Source organism: Hemicordylus capensis, chromosome 7, assembly GCF_027244095.1.
Source record: "Hemicordylus capensis ecotype Gifberg chromosome 7, rHemCap1.1.pri, whole genome shotgun sequence".
NCBI classification, from domain to species: Eukaryota; Metazoa; Chordata; class Lepidosauria; order Squamata; family Cordylidae; genus Hemicordylus; species Hemicordylus capensis.
In genome coordinates, this window is record NC_069663.1 from 19,494,909 (window position 1) to 19,519,754 (window position 24,846).

The window sequence follows — 24,846 nt, forward strand, 5'->3', positions numbered from 1 at the left end:
TGGTCGCTCAGAGTCGACACCGACTTTATGGCACTTAATCAATCAATCAATCAATCAAAAGTGCTAAAAGCTCAGTTTGGTAAGCGCTCATGCTAGTATTGTAGAAATACTAGAACTTTGGGATTTGTGGTCAAAACAACATTGGAACAGTACCTCAAAGGTGTTAGTATAAGGAATCCAGAAAGGATCCTGTAAAAATACCCCAAGGGATCCAGAAAACTCTGTTATGGGGGTGCTAGAGGAGATCATGAGACAGATTGTTTGGTGTTCCTGACTGACCTTGATAAAGCAACCACAAGGTGATTCAGAACAAACAGTGAAACTGTTCAGGATATACTACAGTGAGGAACAACAGGCATTTCCTAAAGATCCAGAATCTCATTGTCCCCCTGCACACAAAAGCATTGCTTGATGATCACCAAAGCATAGAATGGAAGTCGAGGTCTGGATATTGGTTTGTCAGTTTGCCTATAAAAATGTTAGGCTGCCTTCGGACAGCATGCCAAACTGGAGATGAACTCACCCCCTAGTTCGGACCCCGTGATGTCTGAATTATCGGAACCACAGTTCCTGGACCCAACTGCTGTTCTGGTAATTCAGACCTATTTTATCAGCTGATGCTTATTCTTGCACATTATCCCTTTTCTTAGAGGTTATGCAGTATGAATTTCTGGAACACTGCTGTATCACAGAGATGTGTACAGCAAACATCACCACCACCTCCTCCTCAACATTTTGTTACTCCTATTGAAATGCTTCACTTTCCTCAGGATCCCTATAGCTGTTATCCTAGAGCCAATATCCTTCAAATTCACTTCAAAACACAATTTAGGCACTGCCCAGTTCAGATTATTAAGCAAACTCAGCCATTGTGTGCATAGAAGAGGAGCACTCACCACAGCCAGAAGATGTCCTCCAATCATCTACAGTAGCACCTGCTTTCCTGCAAGTTTTGGCATAGGCCTCCAGTGCCTGGCAGAGGATATTTTTGGCGCCACCACTCAGGCACACATCATAAACGCAACCATCAAAGAAGTCATTTGGGTTCACTTTGGTATGACATTTTTTGAAGGGCCCTTGAGAGGTTTTGTTGATCATTCCGCAGAACTTTTCATTTCCATAGAGCTGTTTGTGGTTTTCACTGCATGTTGGACAATTCCCTTTGCACTCATCCCAGCAGAAAGGATCTCGGTCTTTGACTTTCCAGCTCCTGGCCCAGCTTACAATGGAGGTGGCCTTGGTGCCATTTGGAAAGGTCATGTCATCTCCAGGGTCTTCATTGAAATTTCCAGCCAGCCCACACATGGCTCCATAGTAGCTGCTAGAGAGAGTGATGATCAGGTACCAGTTCCAGTCGTATGACACTTGGAGGCCAAAATCTGTTTGCAGGAGAGCACTGGAACCGCTCTGGTAAAGTTTGATCTTACCACCTTCAAGAGTCAACGGTAGGCTGGCACTTACATCATTTATCTACAAGCAGAAGGGAAAGGGGGAAAAACATGTCAATTCTTTTTTGTTTACTAGATGTAATGCTCATTGAAGATTGTATGAAATATTGTCTATGAACCCATGTGCCATGAAAATTGGAACAGCTATGCATATAATGGGGCTGAAATAAATCACTTGACATCTCCCAATTCAAACCTATTGCTTAATTTCTGTAACTACGTCTGAGCATTGGAATCTGTCTGGAAGCCATATATTCTAATCTAGAAGATCTGCCTTCAGTCTGAAATGCTATGCGGAGATTCTTTTAGGAAGTAAATGTACTATGCTCAGAGGCACCCTCAATAATGGGTGATGTTAGCCTTGAGCCCCTGGGGCATGTATCCCACATGTTTTGTTGGTTGCGCCAGATGTCTGGTGCCCTTACTCCCCACTGGCTTTGTCTGGAGTATGTAAAAATGGTGCCTGGGTGTGACTTTAATTCCAGCCAATTAGTTTTTAATTCCAGCCCAGCAGGTGCATCCTGTCATCACCTTCTCTGCATGTATCTTCCTTCCACATAGTAATGAAGAGAGGGAGAGATGGGCAGAGCAGCAGAAGAGGAAATGTGGAGAAGGTGCACTATATGTTTTCCCCCACCCTTTCCATTATGGCATGCACAGAATTGGCAGGTGAGTGGGGGAAAAGAAGTTTGCTGGGGCTATAGGCTTTCTCTGGGCAGTAACCCCCGTGACCTCTGGGGTCACTAGACGGCCCAGAAGCAGGAAGCAGAGTTTCTGCACTGTGGGCTCTCTTTGATGCTATGCATGCGGCTGGGATGAATGAGGAGCTGGAGAAATAGAGGTGGAGAAGGCAGAAGAGGAAGCCAGAGGAGGAGGTAGGTTGGAGTCAGAGTAAAGAAGGCAGAAGAGGAAGCCAGAGGAGGAGGTAGGCTGGAGTCAGAGTAAAAGGTATGGGTAAAGAGGGATAAAAAGAGGATGGTGTCAGCAAGGCAGGCAGGGGGTGCCTACCTTGGATTGCCTTCACTTTAAAAGAAGAGAGAGCCTTTTTTGCTGCCAGGTGCTGGTTTTTGACATGCAAAAGTACACGTCTAGACCAAATTGATTTGATCTGCCAGCTTGTGGGAACTAGATCTGGAAATATATTTGACTTGAAATTATTCAATTTGTCTTCATGGCAGTGAGTGGATACTATTCTCATGGTAGAAATTAGCAATAACTCCACCTCATCAAGTGGAATTAATAAAAAAATTAATATAAAGGGCACTTTGGGACAATATTAGGAGCAGGTGGTGGGTGCAACTCCACAGGGCACTAAGCCTCATTAAGGGTGATTTTGTGATTTTTCAAATCGGGTTCAATCAATCTTATTTTTCACAGAGGGTTAACTCAGTTTTGCATATGTCCCTCTACCCACACATTCAGTCAAAATCAAATTCAAATGCAAAATGTGCTTTTGAGCACATGATGTTGCATTATGGTCATTACCTTGGGTATTCACAGTTGGATAGAAATCAAAATTCCCTGGAAGTGGCCTACAATTAAACTCCCATCCTCCCTGATATATTTATTTTAAAATATTTATCCCACTGGTTAATACCAGTCTTTCAAAGTAACCATATATCAAAGCTTCATCAACTCAGTGGGGCTCACATTTCCCCACTTGGCTCTTGACATACCCTGACTTTCCCATTTTCCTGCTTATACATGGAGATCTTGTACCCGTAGACATAGATGTTGGTCAAATGTATGTAGGATATGGCTTGGCTTCCCCTGTTGTCATTCTTCTCGTCTATAGTGAAGGGTACCAGGGTAGGATCATTTCCGCAGTATTTGGCAAAGGTGTAAGTACAGGTGCCATGGAAATCGAAGTTCCACCCATCAAACATGTGGTAGTGGGGGTCACCCCAACCCCAGGCGGGCTTATGGTAGTCAGGGATGCATTTCACTTGGTCATTCTCAATTTTGCATGTTTCCTTTGCACGGCACTGCATGTCTTTACAAGGATCTGAAATGAAAGGGGGGAACACGGGTGAGTTTTATGTCCCTCTGAGGGTGACGTTGTGCAAGAGTTGAGGCTGGGTATAGCCATACAGATGGAGGGAAAGGCAATAATAGTAGACAACTCTCACTTCCCACTCCCATTTTATTTAGTTAAACATTTCTGCACTTACTAGGTGCATTGTCCACAAAAGGTGCTAGAAGCACTGTACAGTCTTTGACAATAACAAATTGTGTAGCAGGATCATGGCATAGATAGGGGAAATGTTTCTGCCACCGAATCTCTATGGAACAAGCCCTTTTAAAAAAACCTAGCATTAGTCACTCACTACCCAAGCAGCCATGTTCACTTGGGAAGAGGATGTGCTGCTCAAATTGCATTGGAACTAGGACCTCTTGGTTTTTGCATCAGCCAGGCAATCAGATAAATGGTCTCTTATTCTGAATGGACAGGGAAGTATCCACATTTCCTGGCAATAGCTAATGATTCAGGGTGATGTTGCTTGCTGCTTTGCCTGTCTGTTTGATGTGGCTTTTGGCTTGTTTTTGACTCCTGCTTTGACTGTTTGACTCCTTGTCCTTTGGCTTGTTTCTGGCTCCCAGCTCCTTTCTGACCTTCTGGCTTGACTGATACTCAGCTTGATCTCCAGTGTGTTTCTGGCTCCTGGCTTACCCTCCTGTTCCTGGCAACTACTTGGTTTGAGCCTTGGCATGTTCCTGACTTCTGGCTTGTGTTTTGATCCTCTTGACTTCTGCCTGGCTGTCCGGTGTGACCTCTGGTGTGAGCTCCTCCCAGTTCTGGCTTTGGATGTGCGCCCCCTAGGGACTGCTGCCCATGGCCCAGCTGCCTGACACTGCTCCAGTCTTATAACTTCTTCTTCTTCCTGTTCCCTTTACTCTGAAGCTTCATGTTGCATAGTATTGTCTGCTGTGTTTTTTTAATTACAGTAAAACCTTCCAAAGAAACTCTTTGCTCCGTGTGAATGTCTGATTTAACTCTGCTAAAAGCTGGGACTAAGATATTGCACCTTTTCAAAGGTCTATAACAGCCTGAATAAGGAGGAAGAAAAGATCTAATCTGTGTTTGCTTAGCAGCATGCTGAGACCAAGAGTGTCTTGGAGGTGGCAGCAGCAGGAGGTTTCTGTAGATTACAGGCCTGGCTGCAGGTCCAGGAAAACAGGAAGACAGCAGAAGGCTGGCTGTGAGCTGGGGCAGGAAGGAAAAATATGGCTGTGGAGGAACCACTGTGATAGAAAGGTGGCAACTTCCTTTGTCAGAGGAAGTTAGAAACAGTATAGGGGACCTTATATTCTTATCCACACATACATTTTAGAATAAGATCCTTAGGTTTACAGCTTTTGACCCTCTTCATATTCATCTTGACAAGAATTTCATTTAGTTTTATACTCTGCGAGCTGCAATGAATCTCAGTTGTTACCCTTATTAATGCAACCCATGACTCCATCCTGGATCTTGCATTTCTCGTCAGCAGTGCAACTGTGAGCCTCACAGGTTAGCCCCTGGAGTGGGATGCAGGTGCAGCGTTCCTGGCACTCATTCATCAGAACCTTCTCATTGGGCTAGAGGGAGATTGGAAAACAATAATATAAAGCAATAGAATTATGCCAGATATCAAGTCTCCATTATCAGCAATGAGGTAAAGGACCCACCCAAGAGACTGAAATATATTGCGTTTACAATTAGAAATAAAACCACACGCTTTGTAGACTGTTTTGAAGAAATGTTAGAAAAGAGGCATACAAAAAATACCTCCTCTTCTAGTCCTAAGTGATTCCCACATTCATCACTATCTCATTTTAAGGAAACCCATGAATTTGTCTGGTGAGAGCAGACAAATACTTGTTAAGCTGGAGCAAATTCATTCAATGTGCTGCCTTTTGTCAGAGGCACTTGAAACAATAGAGAAGCAGGGTAGAAATAGGTTGAACCGGTCAATATGCTCTCAGATAGAATGGAAGAAAATATTCGTTGGTGGAAACATATAGGGAATGGTTCATGCAATGAATCCAGGGCTGGCTTAATAGTTCTGGGTGTGACTTTGCCCCTTCTTTTGTAAGGAAAAATGAGAACCCTAGAATGGACTGTTATATGTATTTACTTGGCATTCAAAGTTCTGTGTCTCTCCAGTCAGGATGGCCCCTGGAACAGATGCTGGCTGCTTGCTTGCCTGCCTCCCTCAGGCTGGTCATGGAGAGGTGGGGCCCTGATCTTCCACGGCTCATGGCTGTCTGCAGTGGATGATGGCTCTTGCTACTCCATGACCAGCCTGATGTGGGGTGGAGGTGGGGGAGGGCAAGCAATCAGCCAGGGCCATCGTTCATCTAATTTGGCACCCCTTAAAGCTTGGTGGCCTAGATCACTATCTAGTTTGCCCATATGGTCAGCTTGGCTAAACCAGAATGAAGGAGAAGAGGGAACAAGGCAACTATAAACCTGGTCCCAGCATTCTAGGTCTGAGACATGCTCGTTACTTAGATACTTTAATGACACTTTGTCTTTACTGAGTTTAGTATTTAGTACTATGAAGGGGCTTGTTCACAGTATCACATTGCTCATACTGTACATCATGGCATCTTGCATGTATGGATGAGTCACCACACGTTGCACACCATACATGTTTATATCACCCCACAAGTTCTCAAGCACATTTCTTTCCAGTGGTGCCATTTAAAGGATAGTTGGAAAGGAAGACAGGAAAGTTCAGGAGATTTGTGAAGAAAGTCCAGAGGCAGAGGAACTTATATTATTAAAGATATAGGGGCTCTTATCATCAATTCATCTGATGTGTGAAAGATGCTTTACTTCCACATAATCTCTGCAGAACAAAAAATAAAAATAATCATAGTAGTAACTGAAAAGTCAACCTTTTGGAGAAATTTATCTATCTCTCAACTCTTAAAAACGAATATACAGGAGGTAATTCAAGAATGTGTGATATTTGATTGGAAAGAGAGTATGCAACTGATCCAGGTACAGAGACCCAGAAGAAGATATAAACCGAATAAGTGATAGCAATGAAATGTGGAGAGTAGGTGAAAAGGTTTCAGAAGACCAGCTACCTTGAAGTAGCGTCCATTCTTGAAGCACCCACAATTTTCTGCATTAATGCAGCCATGGCCATCGAAGAAGAAACCATCATCACACTGGCAGCCCTCAGCACAGATTGCTGGGCATGTCCCAGGGTCTGTGATCTTGGCACAGGTGGTGGAGCAAACGTCGGCACAGAACTCATAGTGACTGTTGGTCGGGCAGCTCAGAGCTAAATTAGAAGAATGCACATGATTAGATGAAAAGTTCCCGAGTGCTACTCAGGGGAAAGGAGAGGTAAGCTTGGGTATGGACTAACAACTGAAGACTTAAGAGCAGGGTTGGAAAAGGAACAAATCACTGATGGCTGTATTATAAAGTACTTAAAACAAGCTTAAGTACTCTACATATCTGTGAGAAATTTCCATAATTTTGATGGAAGGAAATTTTCAAGCACATTTTTTCATTATAGTTCTCATTTATGACTTATGGCTCATTTTCTTTGCATATGACAGAGGGAATCTAGGGAAAAAAACAAGGCATCCAAGTAGGGATGTGCAAATTGATTTGGGTACAAATTGATCTGTACCCATATCTAGCTGATTCAGGTGATTTGGAAACAAAACAAATCATCCCTGTGGTCCATTGGCTAGATTAGGGTACAAATCGTGCCTAATTTGATTCGAATTGATTCGAGATTCTGATCCCTCCTATTAATTCCTCCAGATTCTCAGCTTTCAATTAAAAAAAAAAAAAAAAAGCTAAGCTCTAGCCATTGTAGAAGTGGAGTTATGGAGCAAAATGTGTTGTCACTATTTTTCAAGTGTTTGTATTCTTCGGTGTTTAATAACTTTCCCTCAATGAATCCCTATGAGGATTCATTACACACTTTCATTTCTCCTATTCATTTTGACTGTCTTTTCAACAGTGCCAACAGACAACTGCCATGTGCCAACTACACCCAACTCCTACCCGCAAGGCAGTGGGGTACTACTCAGTTTATGTTTTGGATTTTTTCAAGTGTTTAGGCTCTTTGGTGTCTAATAACCTTTCCTCATAATGAATCCCTATGAGGATTCATTACACACCAAAGAGTCTAAACACCCCAACAATTCCTAAAATATAAATTGAGTACCCAGTTGCTTGTGGGGTAGTTGGAACATGGGATGCCAATAATTCTCCATCCCCACCTGCGAAGCAGTGGAGTCAAAATGAACAGAGGAAATGATGGTGTGTAATGAAGACACCAAAGAATCTAAACACTTCAAAAATACCTTTAAAAATAAACCGAGTACCCCAGTGTGTGTGTGTGTGGGGGGGGGGGGTGTACTTGACACATGGAAGTTGACAGTTGGCACTGTCCAATGATAGTCAAAATGAACAGAAGAAACAAAGGTGTCTAATGAATCCTCATAGGGATTCATTATGAGGAAGAGTTATTAGACACCAAAGAATCCAAATACTTGAAAAATAATGGCTGCACATTTTGCTCCATAACTCCACTTCTACAAGGGCTAGAGCTTAGCTTTAAAAAAAGAAAAAGAAAGAAATCTGAGGATCTGTTTTAGGGTTAGTAGGATATGGCAACTTCGAACCCCCATTTTTTCCTATGGCGGAAATGTTCAAAATCAGTAAAAACTAAAAAAAAAAATCATTAAAAATCAACCAAGTGTCCCACTACCTTGAAATTTGGGTGGTATGTGGCACCCATGGGGACCTACCCACCATCCAAATATGGTGCCCTTAGGACCTTGTTAAATGGTCCAAATCGATTAGAATCCAAATTGAATCAAGGAGGCGGTAGATTTAGATACAAAACAAATTAGGGGTGATTTGTTTTGGGCACAAATTGAATCAAAAAAATTGATTTGTGCACATCCCTACATCCAAGTATTGAATTTAGCAACTTCGGCAAGTTTTGTTTTCATTCTAAAATTTCACTAAACTACAAACTAGTGTTTTATCTTCATTTCATATGTAAGAACAATCTCCAAATGGCTCATGGCCTGAAAACTCTATCCCTTATAGGTAATGAAATATGTCTGGGAACCAGAACAAGAAGCCCAGACATTTCCTCTAAGGGGAAACATGGTGGCCCTGTTCCAACCAGTAAAGTAGGGAACAGGATTACTTCTAGGAAAGATTTTCTTTCATACTTGGAAGACACCCAGGTATGCAGGAAAATTTACTTTGGGGAGAGAGAGAGAGAGAAAGAGAGAGATATGCTTATATGGTTCCACCAGTTGTACCACCCTTAAATCTCCCCTCAAAAGCCACCTTTACCACAGTGATGGCAGAAAATTGAGGTGGTCAACAGAATGGGAAAAGTACATTTATGGGTCAGCAAGCTGTGTCCCACAGATAACTGAAACAGAAACGGGGGACAGGCCGGGGGAAAACAACATACTTGACGGGGTACTTGCCTCCCTTGCCCCTCACTACCGAACTGTCCTTGCTTTTCTGCAAAGCCACCCTTAATCTCCTGACTCTAAACTATGTTTAAGCTTGATAATCCAGCTCCCATGTTCCAGCTGAGGTGGCCCTTTCCTCCCACAGCTGCCGCCACAGAGCTAACCAAAGGACCAGTTTGCTCTGAGGAAAGGGGAAACAACAGACTTTGGGAAGCTGCCATTATTCAGGTCCTGATGCTCAAGCTGAAGGGGTTCTCCCTCCCCGAACCACCACCGGAGCGATCTTACTCCGAGGCGAGAAGAGACTGTCAGATACAGGCTGGGAGCTGCCACCATCCAGCTTCATATGTTTCAGCTGAGGTGATCCTCCTTCCTTCAACTGCCACCACACAACTACCTGAAGGACCATCTAGCTTTGAGGCGAGGAGAGATGACCAGATTTAAAAGCACACTGTGAAGAAAAACCTAGCCCTTGACAAGTCCTTTTGTTACTTTGTTGTATAGTTTTTGTAGCTGTTCAGTAACAGTAGACAAGGTGACCAAGTCTAGGGAGCAGCAATTATTTAAGGTTTGTTTATTGATTTACATTTGGCAGCTGAAAGACCATTGGTGGCAGTTAGGCTGAAAAACGGCAGCTCTTAATATTGTTGTACACTTTGTGAGAGAAAAGAGGAACATAGGAAGCTGCCGTATACTGAGTCAGACCATTGGTCCATCTAGCTCAGTATTGTATACACAGACTGGCAGCGGCTTCTTCAAGTTGGCAGGCAGGAGTCTCTCTCAGCCCTATCTTGCAGATGCTGCCAGGAAGGGAACTTGGAACCTAGTTGCTCTTCCCAGAGCGGCTCCATCCCCTGAGGGGAATAACTTACAGTGCTCACACTTCTAGTCCCCCATTCATTTGTAACCAGGGTGGACCGTGCTTACCTAAGGGGACAAGTCATGCTTTCTAAGAATGATACAGGCTGAACCACCAACCTATTTCTAAAAAGATAGAAGAGCAAAGTGAGCCAAATTCTAACAGAACCAACCGGCCCAAGCCGGCTTGCAAGCAGGCTTGAGGGGTATACTTCTAAAGGGGAATCCGGTAGACATTCCCCTTTACAAGTAAAGGGCTTTGCCAAATTGCCGATAGTAAGTGCAGGGTGGGGGGAGGTAAAAGGAAGCCAACAACTCAGCTGGCTGGAGTGAGGGGCAAGGGGCAAGCCAGGTGGCTCCCATGATCTGGGGGGTGGGTCTCGTATTGTTTAAACCTATCTGCCCAATTATAGCTTAATTCCTGCAAACTACAGACATGGCAGTGCTGAGTCCACTAGTACTTACGGCAGAAGGACTGACTTCTCCACGGATCGAGATAGACCTCGGCATCTTGGCAGGCAGACACGTAGCTCTCAATACTCTGGCACAAGACGTCGCTGTCCCCATTGGCCAAGCACACATCATAGATGCAGTTGTTGAAATACACTTCAGGGTCCACTGTGACTTGACAGTCTCCGAAGGGTCCATCTTCCAAAAGGAGGACCCCACAGTAGTTGTCCTGTTTGAAAATGGCTTTCTTTCTCTCCTCACAGACTGGGCATTTGTTCCCAGGGCATCCATCTGAGCAGGATCCACCTGTCCCAGGGACCGAAACTTTCCAAGCAGTGCCAAAGGCAGTCACATCTGTGACTGGCTTGCCATCTGGAAGCAGGAATTCATCATCATTCTGGTCATTGTAGTTCCCACACAGGCCACCCATCTGGCCCTGATAATTGCCTGGGACAGTGACTTTCACTTGGTAAACCTGGTCATAGCTCACAATGAGACCAAAGTCAGTTTGGATCAGGAATTTCATGCCCTGCTGATAGGCTTTGAGCTGCCCTCCAGCAAGGGTGACGGGGAGGAGATGGAATGTATTGTCCACCTGTAGGAAGCAGAACATTTCCCTGTTGAGGAGGATTATTTGGCAAAGAAGAGCTGGTCTTGAATCACATGAAGGAGTAATTTTTTAATCCCTTTGTCCCCATACTGGTCCAATTATAACACTATTCCTCACAGATACTTTGCTCCAGTTATTCTAGCATCAATGAGGGATGTAAAATTTCTATAGACTTTGAAGTTAGCTGGGGAACAAGATTCAGGAGGTGGAGTAAATAATATGTGCAGAACTGACTGGGACCAGCTCCAGGTCTCTGGGGGGCCCTGTATGTCAAGGGCTGTTCTTTTCCTCTGTGGTGTAGTTTTTATGAGGAGAAGTGTGAGCCATTGCAGCAGCTCCTCCTTCTACCTTTCTCTGTGAAGGAAAAGCTCTCAGATAGTCATGGTTGAGAATATTCTCCAACCACTTTTTTTCTTTATAAATTATTCTTCACATGCAGGGGAGGAGAATGCTTAAAATAATTATCCTCCAAGTCACAATTTCTCCCCTCACCAATTTCTTCACACATGGCTCACGTAGGCATGGCTAACAGAGGAAGCAGACCTCCAGAATACCTTAAGGAGCATACTCAAGTTTTAAAAAATGACTAAAAAACCAAAACTGGCTTCTGTTTTTGAAAAAAGGGTACACAAGCTTCTGATAGAATCTATTTAATTTTAAAACCAAGTTTATGTACAAATCATATCATTTTCAAAATCAGAGAAACAATTTCCTTAATTGTCTTGACAAATCTTTCTTTCTTAGGCTAGAAACGTATATTAACTTGCAGTTCTAAAGACACCTGAGCAGCTGAATGTTGAGTCACTAACAGGTATTCAGTACAACATCAACCCCTCTTGTGTTTCTCGCTTCATTCAGTGAGGCTTGTTACTGAATTATGCATACTGTTCACTCTGAGCATGTGCTGAACTTAAGATTGCAATCTGCTTTGTATAAATCTAAGTATGTCCACATCCCTGAGCATGCGAGAGTCATAGACTTGTTCATAAATTTGGTTATAAAATTAAATAGATTCTATCAGCCGCTGTTGAGTGATTCTCTTGCCTTTTTATAGAAAGCAAGCAACAATCCAAGAAGTCTCATTTCTGTCCCCCTCAGTGGTGGCTAGCTGCTATTGTTTTTTTCTTTATTTTCTTCTCCTGAATAAGGATCATGTGGTGGTGGGGGGGAGGATTTCATTTGTGTTTGCAGAAAAATACCTTCATGAGAATTTCAGAGAATATTCGAAAGTTCAATAAAAATTCCTCAGAATACCCCCTATATTCTCCCCCTGAGAATTTTCAGAGAATGTTTGGGGGCCATATTCTTCCCCAGTCTACTTCCCACCACAGCATAGATGAGCAAGGTGGTTGCGGGTCGGGGGAGAGATCACAACCTTTTAGCAGCAGCTCCTCTACAGTGAATGGGCTTTCCTTCCAGAGGTCCATGCATAAGCAGGAGGTCTCTGGGCAGAAACCCATTTATGGATGGAGAAGAACCAAAAAGGTAGCTCTGCCACTGCCTTTCCCCAACTGCATCCTCATTTGGAACTGGGACATTTGGACAACAGTTGCCTTCTCCTGGCACTTTTCAGACAGCAATTGCCTTCTCCTGGCACCCTGCTATATGGGCCCTCCAGGGTTGGGTGTGGGTCTATTGGCTGTCACCTAACATGGCTGACCCATATTACTGACCCACATATTATATCGAAACATTTTTTTAGCACTTTAAGAAAATGAAATTAAGTACAATTCAGTTAGATGAGCTGTAGATGAATTAAACAAATCTATCTATTTGTTAATCACAAAATAGTGCTGTTAGGTACATTAATGAAATAAAAATGGGTGGTGGGGGGACCCATTTACTCTGAATTGGGTATCCAGAGCCAGACAATAATTTACTCAGTGTTAGTGATGTAGCTGTTGCCCCCTAGAGGTAGGTAAGCATATCTATATGCTAGTTGGCAAATATGAAAAGTTAAAATAAAAGTTAAAAATTAGAATATACAATTGAATAGTGGTGAGCAAACTGTAGTAAAATTATTTCTGCTTCATAAGAGAATGTAGATCTCAGTATTATGCAGAAATGGAAGAAATATTGGTCTATCCCAAGTAAGCTTAATTTCAATAATGATTAAAACAATATTTTTCATACATTTCTTTATCATACAACGTTGCATGCATAAATATCCAAAGGTATACATGTTTTAATATTGGGTTGGCAATGAAATTGGGGGTGGGGAGTTGTTTCCCCCCCTTGAAATTTTTAGTTTGTTTTTCAGGGCCTATATATTTCTAGTATTACCTTTGTTGAAGTTGATGGTGTTTGGGTGCATTTTTACCATTGTTATATATATATGTGTATGATCTCTGCACTGAAAGTATTAGAGGAATGTCAATCTTTTGCAATTCTTAAGCATGCCACCTCCATTCACAGATTCAGGGCAACAATGCCATGTTAAATTGCAGGCCGACTGGCTTACATTATGATTGTTCCCCTCTTGAAAAGAAGGGGAGGAATAATGCAAACCAGGTCACAGCATGATCAAGCACTCATGAAGTACATCTTATCCACACTGGAGGCTATCCTTTGATGGAACGGAGAGCTTGTGAGGTCCTTCCACTATGCTATTACATCATGGCCTTCAGGAGAATGTGAGAACCAGGATAATGATTCTATGAATAAAGAAATGCCAAAAGATTGCTGCCAATTTGTGGCATGGACTCACCTTCACTTGCCCCTGCTTGTCCCGCAGAAATGTGAGTGTCATGCCATAGACGTGGACAGAGACCATCTTGGGAACGGAGACCTTCCCGTCTCGCCAGGCTCCATTCTCCACATTAACAGTAAAGGGTATCAGGTTCTTGTTGCCTGTGCTGCTCTTAGCCAGGGTGTATGTGCAGGTGCCATGGAAATCAAAGGGAAGTCCATCGAATGAGAGATAGTGAGTGCTGCCAGAAACAGAGCATGTGGCGCTGCCGATGGGGTAGCATTTCTGAATGCCATCGGACAACTTGCACTCCTCATTGGGGCCACAGGTGAATGCTTCACACTGCACAGCTCCACCACCCTGACACACACAGCGCTCCTGACATGTTGGGTGGAAAGCCTCTCCAGCCAAGTAGTAGCGGTCCTGATGGTAGCAGCCACATTGGGACATGGGGACACACTGATCCCCACTCTGCACAAAGTTCTCATCACACACACAGCTTTCCTGGCACTTTGCTGTGCAAGGGACCGGAATATAGATGCTGGCACAGCTCCGGACACAGTCTGTAGCACAGAGCTCATAGTGGCTGTTTTGACCACAGGGAAGACCTGTCAATTTGAAACAATGAAGGGAGAAAACATAAGTGGGAAGAAAATGTAGTATTACATGCCAGAGACGGCTATATGTATGGCACAGGTAGCTTTCAAAGAGGTGATTCTCTTATATTTAGCATTGCGAGATCCACTGGCCCTATCCAGCTCCAGCACAGCATCGCTCCGGTGGCTGTTGCCGGCATCTGCCTTATGTTTCTTTTTAGATTGGGAGCCCTTTGGGGGCTGGGGGGCCATCTTATTGATGTATTGTTTATTTTTCTATGTAATGCGCTTTGAGAACTTTGGTTGAAGAGCGGTATATAAATATCTGTAGTAGTAAAAGCTTATTTCAGGCTAAAAGGTAATTCGTATTCTCCTCCCATCTGGTTCCATGTCCCACTAAATGCATACCTCTGTGCCTGTTCTTTGCTGATAGCCAGCATTTGTTCTAACTTGTACTCCCACCCTATTTACAGCACAAAAGTAAGCCAGAATAATTGCTTGAGATATTTGTACTTACTGCAAAAGGTGTTGGATCTCCAGGCATGCAGGGTCGCCCCAGCTGCCTGGCAGGCTGCTGCATAGCTGGCAATAACCTGGCAGATCACAGTCTGCTGGCCTTTGAAGAAGCAGTAATCGTACACACAGTCTTGGAAGTATCCCTCTGGATCAACTTTGCTGTGACACTCTCTGAAAGGGCCACTCTTGTTGAGGATGAGCCCGCACTCCCTGCCGAGACCCCGTTGGCTTTTCTCAAGGTCCGATAGGCCAGGGCACCCTCCCTTGTCAACTTCTGTGCAGCCTAGTACATCCCGCAGTTTCCAGCTCTGGCCAAAGGCTGTTGGATTTGGAGCCAAACTGCTATCTCTCATGGCCATGTCATCTTCTTTCTTGCCGTTGAAGTTCCCACCAAGACCACAAAGGGCCCCAGCGTAAGCGTTGGGTACCTTCATGGTCATTCGACTTTGCCAGTCAAAGGTGACAGTCAGGAAGAAGTTTGTCTGGACCACTGCCTCTTGTCCCCTCTTATAAATGGAAATTTTGTTGTTTCCGATCCTGTATGGCAGGTTGATCAGGAAGCCATTAACCTAGTAGCCATTGAACATGAAGAAATGGGGATTTCAATAACCTTTTTGTAATGCCTTATTTCTCTAGAGCACAAGTCAAGAGGGAAACACATTATCATCTTGAAAGTTTCCAGCTCATTGTTTTTATTATGCTTAAAGGTGAATGATAAACACAACTCAGATCATTCTTTATGGGTTGTAAAAAAATGTTCACAGGATATTTTGCTAAAATACTGATAAGAGAGACCATCACCACCCAGCAAATAATTAACTAATGCAAAACCTTGAATGATTTTCCAGAATCCTAAGAATGCCCTTAGTTGTATTTATTATTCTCTAGACCAAAATCTATGTATTTCAAAATAAGAAAGGAACACAATAGTCTTTTTAAAAAACCACTGGCCTGAAGGGGGAAAAACAATTTGTATAATAACCATAGTGATAAAAATGATTTGTTTGAAGAAGGGACATGAAACAAGGCAAACAATTTACATTTTTAGTGGACACGATCCATGAGGAATGGGGGGGAAGCAATGTGCAAATGTCTTGTTAGAATAACTGTTTTGCCATGGACATTGTCTCAGTTCTAGAGGAAAAGTAATTTAACTGCAATACTGAGTTATGGGATCAGTTATGAAGCAATAAGTTGTGAGATAAAGGGGCTATTCTCACGACCCACAAAAATCGGGCTAGCAGAGGCTAGCCCGATTTTTGTTGGTCATCAGAACCACCGGGCTCTCAGCCGAGCCCGGTGGTTCTGGAGTGGCTAACCTGCTTGAGAACCCCTGGCAAAAAGCAGGTTTGCAGAGCGAGCGCTCCTGCAAACCTGCTTTTTGCAATCATGAGTAGCCACGGCGCGCCCTGTAGTTTACTTTATTTCCTTTCCATTAAATATTTTATTTTGCAATTTTTGATGTAATTTTTGATTGTAATTTTTAATGTTACCTTATTTACGTGCCATTGTACACCGCCCGGAGTCTTTGGAGTGGGCGGTCTATTAAATGCTTCAAATAAATAAATAAATAAATAATGTGTGGTGTTTATGTAGTGAATTTATTTTTGCTTTACTTGTTATAGACAGGAAAAAATTAAAATTGAACATGTTTGTTCAACGATCAAGTGAATTTGTCAACCTCCTGACAGAATGCTGAAATGAAGTAAAGAACAATTGTAAAGAACAATTAACATAACTGATTGAAGTCATCATAGATAGAGCAAACAACAGCTCATAAACTCACCATGACTTTTCCAGGGTATTCTCTGCTAATCACAATTGCTGTACTATAAGCATTGATCTCCACAGCCCGAGTGAAAGACACGGACTGGCTGCCTCGATGGTCATTTTGGACCAGCACCAGAAAATCCTTCAGAATGTTTCTCTTCTCACACAGCCCACTGAACTGATATATACAGGTGCCCATGAAATCAAACTTCTGCCCATCGAAACTAATGTAATGTGGGTCTCCTGATGAGGAGCCTTTGCCATAGCCAGTAGGGTAGCAGTTCTGGATGCCATCCTGCACCTGGCATTTCTCCCCAGGCAGGCAGCTTGCTGTTTGGCAGGTCACTTTTCTTGTCTTTGGGTCGCAGATACATTTTTTTGTGCATGTGTCATCTCCCCAGAACTGCTCACCAGGGGAGAAGAGGTTTCCCTCAAAGGCACACCCACAGGACATCTTGGGGATGCATTTCCCAGCATCCAGCACAAATCCCTCATTGCACTGGCAGGTCTCCACACAAGGCAATGAGGAACAGTTCTTGGGACCAACTTGGTCATTGCAGGTGGCAGGACATGGAGATCCACAAGCCTTGTACTGGCTGTTCTCAGGGCAGAATAAAGCTGTCAAAGATATCAGAGAGTTAGCGATGCTAGACTTAAATGACTTGCAGAAGCTAAACTGCAAAAGATGAAGTACCCTGACCACATAGTTTAATTATCACCACATCTGAACGAACACCTATGAGTAAGGGAAAATATGTTTGCCATGTCTAAACACACCCACCCTTTGCTTCAGCATACAAGGATACTCACGACAACCAGTTGGTGTCCTCCAGTTGGAGACAGCAACTCCCTTTCTCTTGCAGGTATCTGCATAATTCTTCAATGCATTACACAAAAAGATCTTGAAGCCATCATTCAAGCAAAGGTCATAGACACAATTGTCCAGAAAGACCTTGGGGTCAATAACAGAGTGGCACTGGCTGAATGGGCCACTTCCCCTTTTGCTGATCCAGCCGCAGAATGGCTCAGCTTTATACTTCTTGGCTTTCTCAGGTGGGCAGCTTTTGCATTCCCCTTTGCAGTCATCCCAGCAGAACTTGTCACCATCCTCCACCTTCCAGCTTCTCCCAAACTCCACAGGACTGGGGGCCAAGTTCCCATCAGGCTTGCTAAAGTCATCATTTGGGTCTCCGTTGAAGTTGCCACAAAGGCCACAGATGCTCTCTGAAAAGCTGCTGGAGATCTTCACCACCAGGTAGCTGTTCCAGTCATAGGAGACTCTCAGTGAGAAGTCAGTCTCAATAAGGACAGAGCTCCCACTCTGGTAGACCTTCAGTTTCCCCTCATGCAGGGAGATGGGCAGCTGAGACTGCTGGTTATTCACCTGCAAGAGAAGTTAAACACAGCCCAAAGAATAAGGAGAATGGTATTCTATTTAGAGGAGGGATGTTTGTAATGGCCTACAGCTAAAAAAGTAACAACATTCATTTAATTATTTATTGACTCCATAGACTTGTTTTCTACATTAGGTTTAAATACAGCCACATTCACATTACCACTTTTCTGGCTCTGGAGCTTAACAGGATCAGTGGAGGCACCTGTCAGATGATTACTTTTGCTGTCAGCTTGCTGCAGTGATTTGCACTACCCCTAGTGCAATTTTCGAAGGGGGCTTTGGCCCAACTTGATCTGGTCAGAACCACAAAAGGGAAGCCCCTTCAGACCAAGAGCACCCTTGTGTCCAGGAGCAACGTGTGCAACCCTTCCCATCCCATCTTTCCCTGCTCACATGTCATACCAGCATAAACACTGATCCCTCCATCTCTCCAAGTGGGCAAGCAGCATCCCCCGGCATTGGTCTCACAGTGGGACCAGTTGCATCTAAGTCTCCCTGCCAGCATCTGTCAGTGGGGTGTAGTGCTTCTGGCTGTGGCATGTTGTGCTGTAATGTGAAGGGGTGGGAGTGTGGGTGATAGGGCAGATTTGGATGATGTGATGTGTTGTGTTGCCAGGCAGGGTGAAGGTGTTCTGCTCTTTGGCCACGGAACATGTGAGAGAGACTAGAGCATCTGTTGGCACGATCCACTCTGGGCACGGGAGTCTATGGTGTAAGTGCAGGTGAGGGCACAGCATGTGAAGGTAATCAAGATTGTTGAGAGGCATGGGTTCTTGTGATCAGTGAATCCTAGTCAGGGCATCTGAGGGGATTATTATCCCAGAGCTGATCCTAGATTGATCCTTCCCATTTTGAAAGGGCGGTATATAAATCTAATAGATAGATAGATAGATAGATAGATAAAATATCTTGCTCCACTCTGTGGAACTTCACTGGGATTGCTGCCGTGCATGGGTTCACACAATCATATTAATGTCCTTCCAGCCCATTTTACTGGGATTAACATGGTTGTGAGAAAATGGCCCATGTAAACAATTTTGGAAGCTCCTTCACTCCTTTTCTTTTGGCTGGCAGGCATACCAAGGGTCAATTGGCCAGAGAACCTCTGGGCCAATGAATTCAGCTGCTGCCATTGCTGTAGTTCGTTCCTTGGGGCTGCTGGCAGTTTTGAGAAAATACCTCCATGCCTGGAAGTGGCCATACTTGAAGCAGGCCAACTGTCAGTGTCAGAACTGGGATGGGGTTTCCTCCCTTTCTGAAACACAGTTGTTCTTGTAGCAACCTTGTGCTTTTTCTTCTGGCTGGCAGGTGTCAGAACTGATTGTGTCATTAAAAATGAATATGCAGATCTTCCCTGAGAAACTTCACTAGTGCTATCAAAATGCTTTCTCTTCCAGTTTCATAGATGTTTTTAATTCAGTGGCAATGCCCAAATTCACCTTCATATTGGAGTCTAGACATACCAGTTCAATGCTGGTGTGATGAAGTGCTTTCACCAAATTAAACCCACTTCAAGGGGGACAGCTGTGCTTTTGACTAATTTTCCACCCTTCTGTTCTCTCCTATTTTGAGCATCCCAGAAATGTTAGGCATTGTGTGTCTAAGTTTCTAAGGTTGTACGTGTAACCTAAACTGAAGTTTCAGTTCTGCCCGACTTTGCAGTATGCTTCCTAAGAAAGGTTGTCTCTTCCAAGCTGGACTTTCATAAACTAGAGAGGAAAACACCCCATTTAGTTGAGGTGTGTTATTAGTTGGGCTTATTTGTTGTCCCTGAATGATGGGTTTTCTCTTGCTGATTTATATACTATACAGACACAGGCATTTATATACTATATTAGTATACTATACAGGCATGGGCCTTCTCTGTGGTTGCTCCTTAGCTGTGGAATTCAATGCGCTCCTTTTAGACATTTGTGGTCTAACATCTTTGCCAGTCTTCAAAAGAGCCCTTAAGACACATTTTTTTCCAGCCAGGCTTTAAGAAATCACTGAATGTTTTAAATTATTAAATTGCTGTTTGTAACAGTTTGTTTTCTTTTGTTTTTCTTTTGTTTATTTGTGTGAACTGCCTAGAGCTTTTGGAGTCAGGCGGTAAATAAATAAATTAAATCAATAATAATAAATAAAATAAATGTATATACTCCTGTGTCTGTTTAGTTCCTGCTATTTCTGCGAGTAATATTTTTTGTATTATGCTGTTTTCATCAGATTGTGTGCCAGTTTTGGGGCATGTTGTAGAGAGCAAGCTATAAAAATTCAAAAACAAAACTAAATAAAATCAAAACACAACATCATCTGCTCTTATCAAAGGAATCTGAGAGTGATGGTTCTCTGCATGAAATCAAAGATGAAAGGAATTTGGAAATGCTGAGTTGTGCACCTTAGAATACATTCAGCGAGAGAAGACGTGGTGTAGATTCAGATGACACCACTCTCAGGAAAGAGGAAAATTGGATGCTTGGGGAACTGAGGGAGAGAGAAGCACATTGGTCTTACCCTCACAAGTCCGATCTCACTTCTGACCACAGTGATGATGATGTTATAGACTCTGACTGTCACAAAACCAGTGTAAGAAACATGGGTATTGCCCCTGTTATCATTCTTGGCCTCAATGCTGAAGGAAGGAAGAGTCTGTTTTAGAGTGCAAGTCTTGGCAATGGTGTAGGTGCAGGTGCCCATGAAGTCAAAGTTCTTCCCATCGAAGGTGTGATAATGAGGGTCTCCTTGAGCCCAGCAGGTGGATTCAGACACTGAAACACACACCGGTTGACCGCTTATGATCTCACACTTCTCATTCTTCCTGCACTTGGTTGATTCACATAAGGATACTGGTTCACCTAGAATGGGACATTTAGGAACATAGGAACATTTCCGTGTCAATACAAGAACAAGAGCAGTCAGAAACTCCTGGAGGATGCCTCTTGGTAGCATTTCGTCCTTTGAAAGTACAAATACTTGACAATCTGGCTGCAAAATCAATGCTGGCTTTGGATAATTGTTTAAGGTACATACTAATGGTCAACAGAGAGATGGATATCAAATTAAAGCAAGCTTGTGAATAGTCACCAGTAGGGATGTGCACAAACCAGTTTGAAGGCCCTTTTACGGACCTCTGGACCAGTTCGAAAGTCCAGTGGTTTGGCCAGTTTGAAGGGGAGGATAGCTTTAAGGACCGGGGAGAGAGCACTTAGCCCCCAACCCCCATTTTCCCCACTGGTGCTGTGCTTTAAAATTGTCCCTTGGGGCTGCAGAGTACATCCTTGCCGCCCCAGTGCATGGCAGACTGAAAGTGTCCAGTGTTCATGTGCATGTCATGTTCACATGCACATTGAGCTCAAGCACATTGTGTGCATGCATGTGCACTGGGCACTTCCGGGTACTTCTGGTCCGCCATGAACCAGGGCGGCAAGGAGGCATGCTGCCACCCTGAGGGACCATTTTAAAGCACTGCACCAGTGGGGGGAACGTGGTGTGGGGGTGGTGGTAAGAGCACCCTCCCCGGTCTTTAAAGCTACCCCCCCGACACACACACAAGCATCGGAGATCCGGTTCCGTGCACATCCCTAGTCACCAGCCTGGTTGCCTGTGATGGGTAGGAATTGTCTGCAAGTGATCAGGTAGGGAAGCTTTCCAAAAGTTGGTTCTCTTTTCTTGAAAGTTAAAAATGACTACAGCGGGTGTGGGAAGACATCCCAGTAACAAAGTTGTGTACCTCTTTGCAAGACTGGAGCTACAAAAAGTTTCACAGCTGAGGCTATGGTAATTGTGGCTAGCCAGCATGGTCCCATTTTGCCTTCCAAACATTCAATGAATGCATTTCATAACTACTGAAGAGGGTCCTGCAGGGATTTCAGGAACCTGCTCTTAAAAAAAATAAAGCAAATTCTGCACCCAGGCAATCCAAATTCTCTACCAAGAAAATCTGACACTTGGATTTACAAAAAACAGAGAAAAAACTGTATGCTGATTTAGTCTAAAAACAAACAGAACTGAATAAAGGAAAAACTTTGTGCTCAGCCCAAATAAATGACTAGCAGCAGCACTCTGGCTCCAGCTGACAGAACTGAACCCTCACTAGAAATTGGTTCAGCCGTTGAGGTGTTAAGAGGATGAACACTCCAAGTACAGCTCAGGAGTTAAACAAAAAACAGAAAACCTTTCAGCAAACAAAACCCCTTGGAAAGGCAGGGCTGTATGCTGTGATTGGGATCTGTGCAGCAGAGAAGGGTGCACAGCACAGAACATCATGTGCAAGGATTGCCATCAGTTGCCATGCATAGCATGGGCAACCAACACTGGCAGTCTTAATTTGAAGTAGGGGTGGTGAATGTCAGTTCTCCACACCAAGCAACCACAACTGAACCCTGGCATACAATCTCACCCCAGTCTTTTTCAGTACACAGATGATCAGGAATTAGGAGCATGTGCACTTCCTCCTCCTTCTGCTGCCCTGCATTCAGCAGCATAAGTACCAGGGGCGGGGCCGCCATTGAGCAGATGAGTTCAAAGAACCCAGCCACAAGCCATAGAAGGGCCGCATGAGTCCTCCAAAGTCCATTCCCAGCCAGTGTTGTCTGGCTGGGTACATTTATTTCCCTTCCTCTCCCTTGCTGGAGGGAGAGGAGAGGAAATAAATGCACCCAGACAGCAAATGCTGGCTGGGAATATGCTCCAGAGACCAGAGGGCTTGCATGGGCCCTCCAGTGATCGAGCCACACCCATGTGCATGTGATGTCACACGCAAGGGTCGTCACTGGTGTGTGCAGTGCACGCACAGCAGGGCCACCGGGGATGGGGCAGAACCCATGCCTCTGTTCCTTGGCTCCACCACTGATAAGTACAATTGCTTGATCGTAAGAACCAGCTCGTATGGACACACAGACACACAACCATTGTCAAGTGATTGTCAAGACGTATGTGACATTTGCTCAGGCTCCCAGATGACTAGTGCTACAATAGTGCTGTAAAAATCTGAAGATATTTTCTTTCTCAAACTGTATGTGTACTATTAGGAGTCTGAATTGTTCTGGCTGCAGATTCAGAATAGATCTCGGAAAGCTGCAGAGGGAACGAATTCTCCATAATTTGAGACCTTTACATCTATTTTGCAATGTGTTTTATATTATGGCTCCCTTAAACACTCCCTGCAAGAAAGACAAGATGTTATAGAATGAGGATACTTACTTTTGGAGCAAAGGGCTACTGAGCCATAGCCATCCCTTTGTGAGACTCCAAGGATGAAGAGTCCAAACTGCGTTCTGGGATGCTCAAAGGAGAGCGCACTAGCTCTGTTGCCCAGGCTGTGTTCAGCCCAAGAATATTCTGTGCCAGTGATTGGCCTCCACTGGATGTTTCCAATGGCTTTCTTCTCTAAAGTTATCCCACTGGATTCTGAGGTTTTGGCTATGATGATAGCATAATTATTAAACTGGGCTATTCCATCCATGTGATATGATGCACAATAACTTGTCAAGGCTGGGATATTGATGAGGAAGGGGTCATAGGATTCACTTCCTTTTGTGGTACCAGCAAAGAAGAAAAGAACCTGGATTCCAGCATCAGCAGAGATGTAAAGTGGCTGACTGCTCTGTGCGTCTAACTGGATAATTTGTTCAGCCACCACATTACGAGAAAGTTGTGTGTTCCCAGACCGGTATTTGATTGAAGTGTCTTGAGAAGCAATGACATACACACTGTCAAATCTACTTTGAAAGGGTAGAGAAGGTACTATGAAGGTAGTACCCCAGCTGGAAACGGGCAGGAGTTGTTCAACAACATGGTCACAGTTGGTAAGTTTCCAAGCACAGCTGTGCCCACTCAAGACAGCCACAGGCTTGTCTGACTCAACCTTAGTGCCAGACAAATCAGTTGAGCTTTGCAGCTGGATTGTCTGGAAGGCCTTGAGGTTAGCAACAAGCTTGCTCCCCGCATGGTAAATTTGCCCTTTGAATCTCACAGGCCCTTTCAGGAGAATGTCAACCTTAGTGGGAACCTCAGAGGCTACAACTGCAAATTCCTTGAAAGTGTTTGCCCAATCTCCAACTGGAGTTACCACATAATATAATGTGCCCAACTGGTGGACTGGGTACACCGCAGTGGCACCAGTTGAGGCTCGCTTGGAATTGCTGGCAAAGACAGAGATGTCTTTGTCAGCTTGGATCCACACAGTTCCCTCAAAGATGTTGCTCTCTGTCATCTCTATGGCAGTTGAGAGCTTGACTGACACGGTCTGTCTCTCATTGACAGAAATTCTTTTCTGGTACTTAGGCTTGTTCACAGTCACTGTGACAGTAGTTGTAGGATGATACCCAGTGATAAGCAACTCAAGTCTAGGATTAGGTTGGGTATTCCAGCTGTTATGTAGGAAGGCTGTGACAAATTCCTTCCCAGGGGAACTTTCCACACAAGTGCCTGAAATAATGAAGAAGAAACAATGATGACTATTTAGGAAAGGGCAAGTATATAAATGGCCACATTTGCACATAACGGCAAACTTGAGGTTGATTTTTGTAACTGTGAATTGCATCACAGAGGTTTGTCCAACCATAGCCTGGAAACCTCTGGTTCCAGGGCAGGGGAGCCCCTCCCTCTTCCTGGTCCACTGAGGCCACATCCCAGCAAGCTTTGTAGCTGCCAGACTGTGGGCAAGGAGTCAGAATGTCTGCAGGGTGGCAGCCATTGGTCATGATCTTCAAGGGGGCATGTGCAATCATGCAGAGAAAGGGCATTTGGATCCCTTTAAATGGCATTTAAATCCCTTTAATGGGATGGAGACAACCTTGGTCGGCCTGGTGGATGATCACTACCAAAGAATGGATGGAGGGCGTGTGACACTGTTGGGTCTTTTGGATCTCTCTGTGACTTTCAATACCATCGACCGTGGTATCCTTCTGGATCGTTTGGAGGATTTGGGAATAGGAGGTACTGCTTTGCAGTGGCTCAGTTTATCTCTCTGGTAGATTTCAGATGGTGTCTCTTGGAGATAGCTGCTCTCTGAAATGAGAGCTATTGTATGGTGCCCCGCAGGGCTCTATCGAATCTCCGATGCTTTTTAA

At 44.0% G+C, this 24,846-nt stretch overlaps 1 protein-coding gene across 1 annotated transcript in view; it reads right to left on the reverse strand.

Annotated features, from left to right (window-relative positions):
• LOC128332815 (IgGFc-binding protein-like) overlaps nucleotides 1-23,987 on the reverse strand; it is a 34,523-nt gene extending 10,536 nt beyond the window's left edge. The window contains exons 1-11 of the mRNA XM_053267576.1: nucleotides 23,894-23,987; nucleotides 20,288-20,628; nucleotides 17,206-17,779; nucleotides 16,412-17,013; nucleotides 14,627-15,194; nucleotides 13,532-14,232; nucleotides 10,230-10,887; nucleotides 6,528-6,727; nucleotides 4,886-5,027; nucleotides 3,125-3,453; nucleotides 897-1,470 (exon numbers count right to left, since the gene is read on the reverse strand). Coding sequence (XP_053123551.1) covers nucleotides 897-1,470; nucleotides 3,125-3,453; nucleotides 4,886-5,027; nucleotides 6,528-6,727; nucleotides 10,230-10,887; nucleotides 13,532-14,232; nucleotides 14,627-15,194; nucleotides 16,412-17,013; nucleotides 17,206-17,779; nucleotides 20,288-20,628; nucleotides 23,894-23,987 — 4,783 coding nt within the window. The remainder of the gene's footprint in view (nucleotides 1-896; nucleotides 1,471-3,124; nucleotides 3,454-4,885; nucleotides 5,028-6,527; nucleotides 6,728-10,229; nucleotides 10,888-13,531; nucleotides 14,233-14,626; nucleotides 15,195-16,411; nucleotides 17,014-17,205; nucleotides 17,780-20,287; nucleotides 20,629-23,893) is intronic.
• Nucleotides 23,988-24,846: the final 859 nt, after the last annotated feature.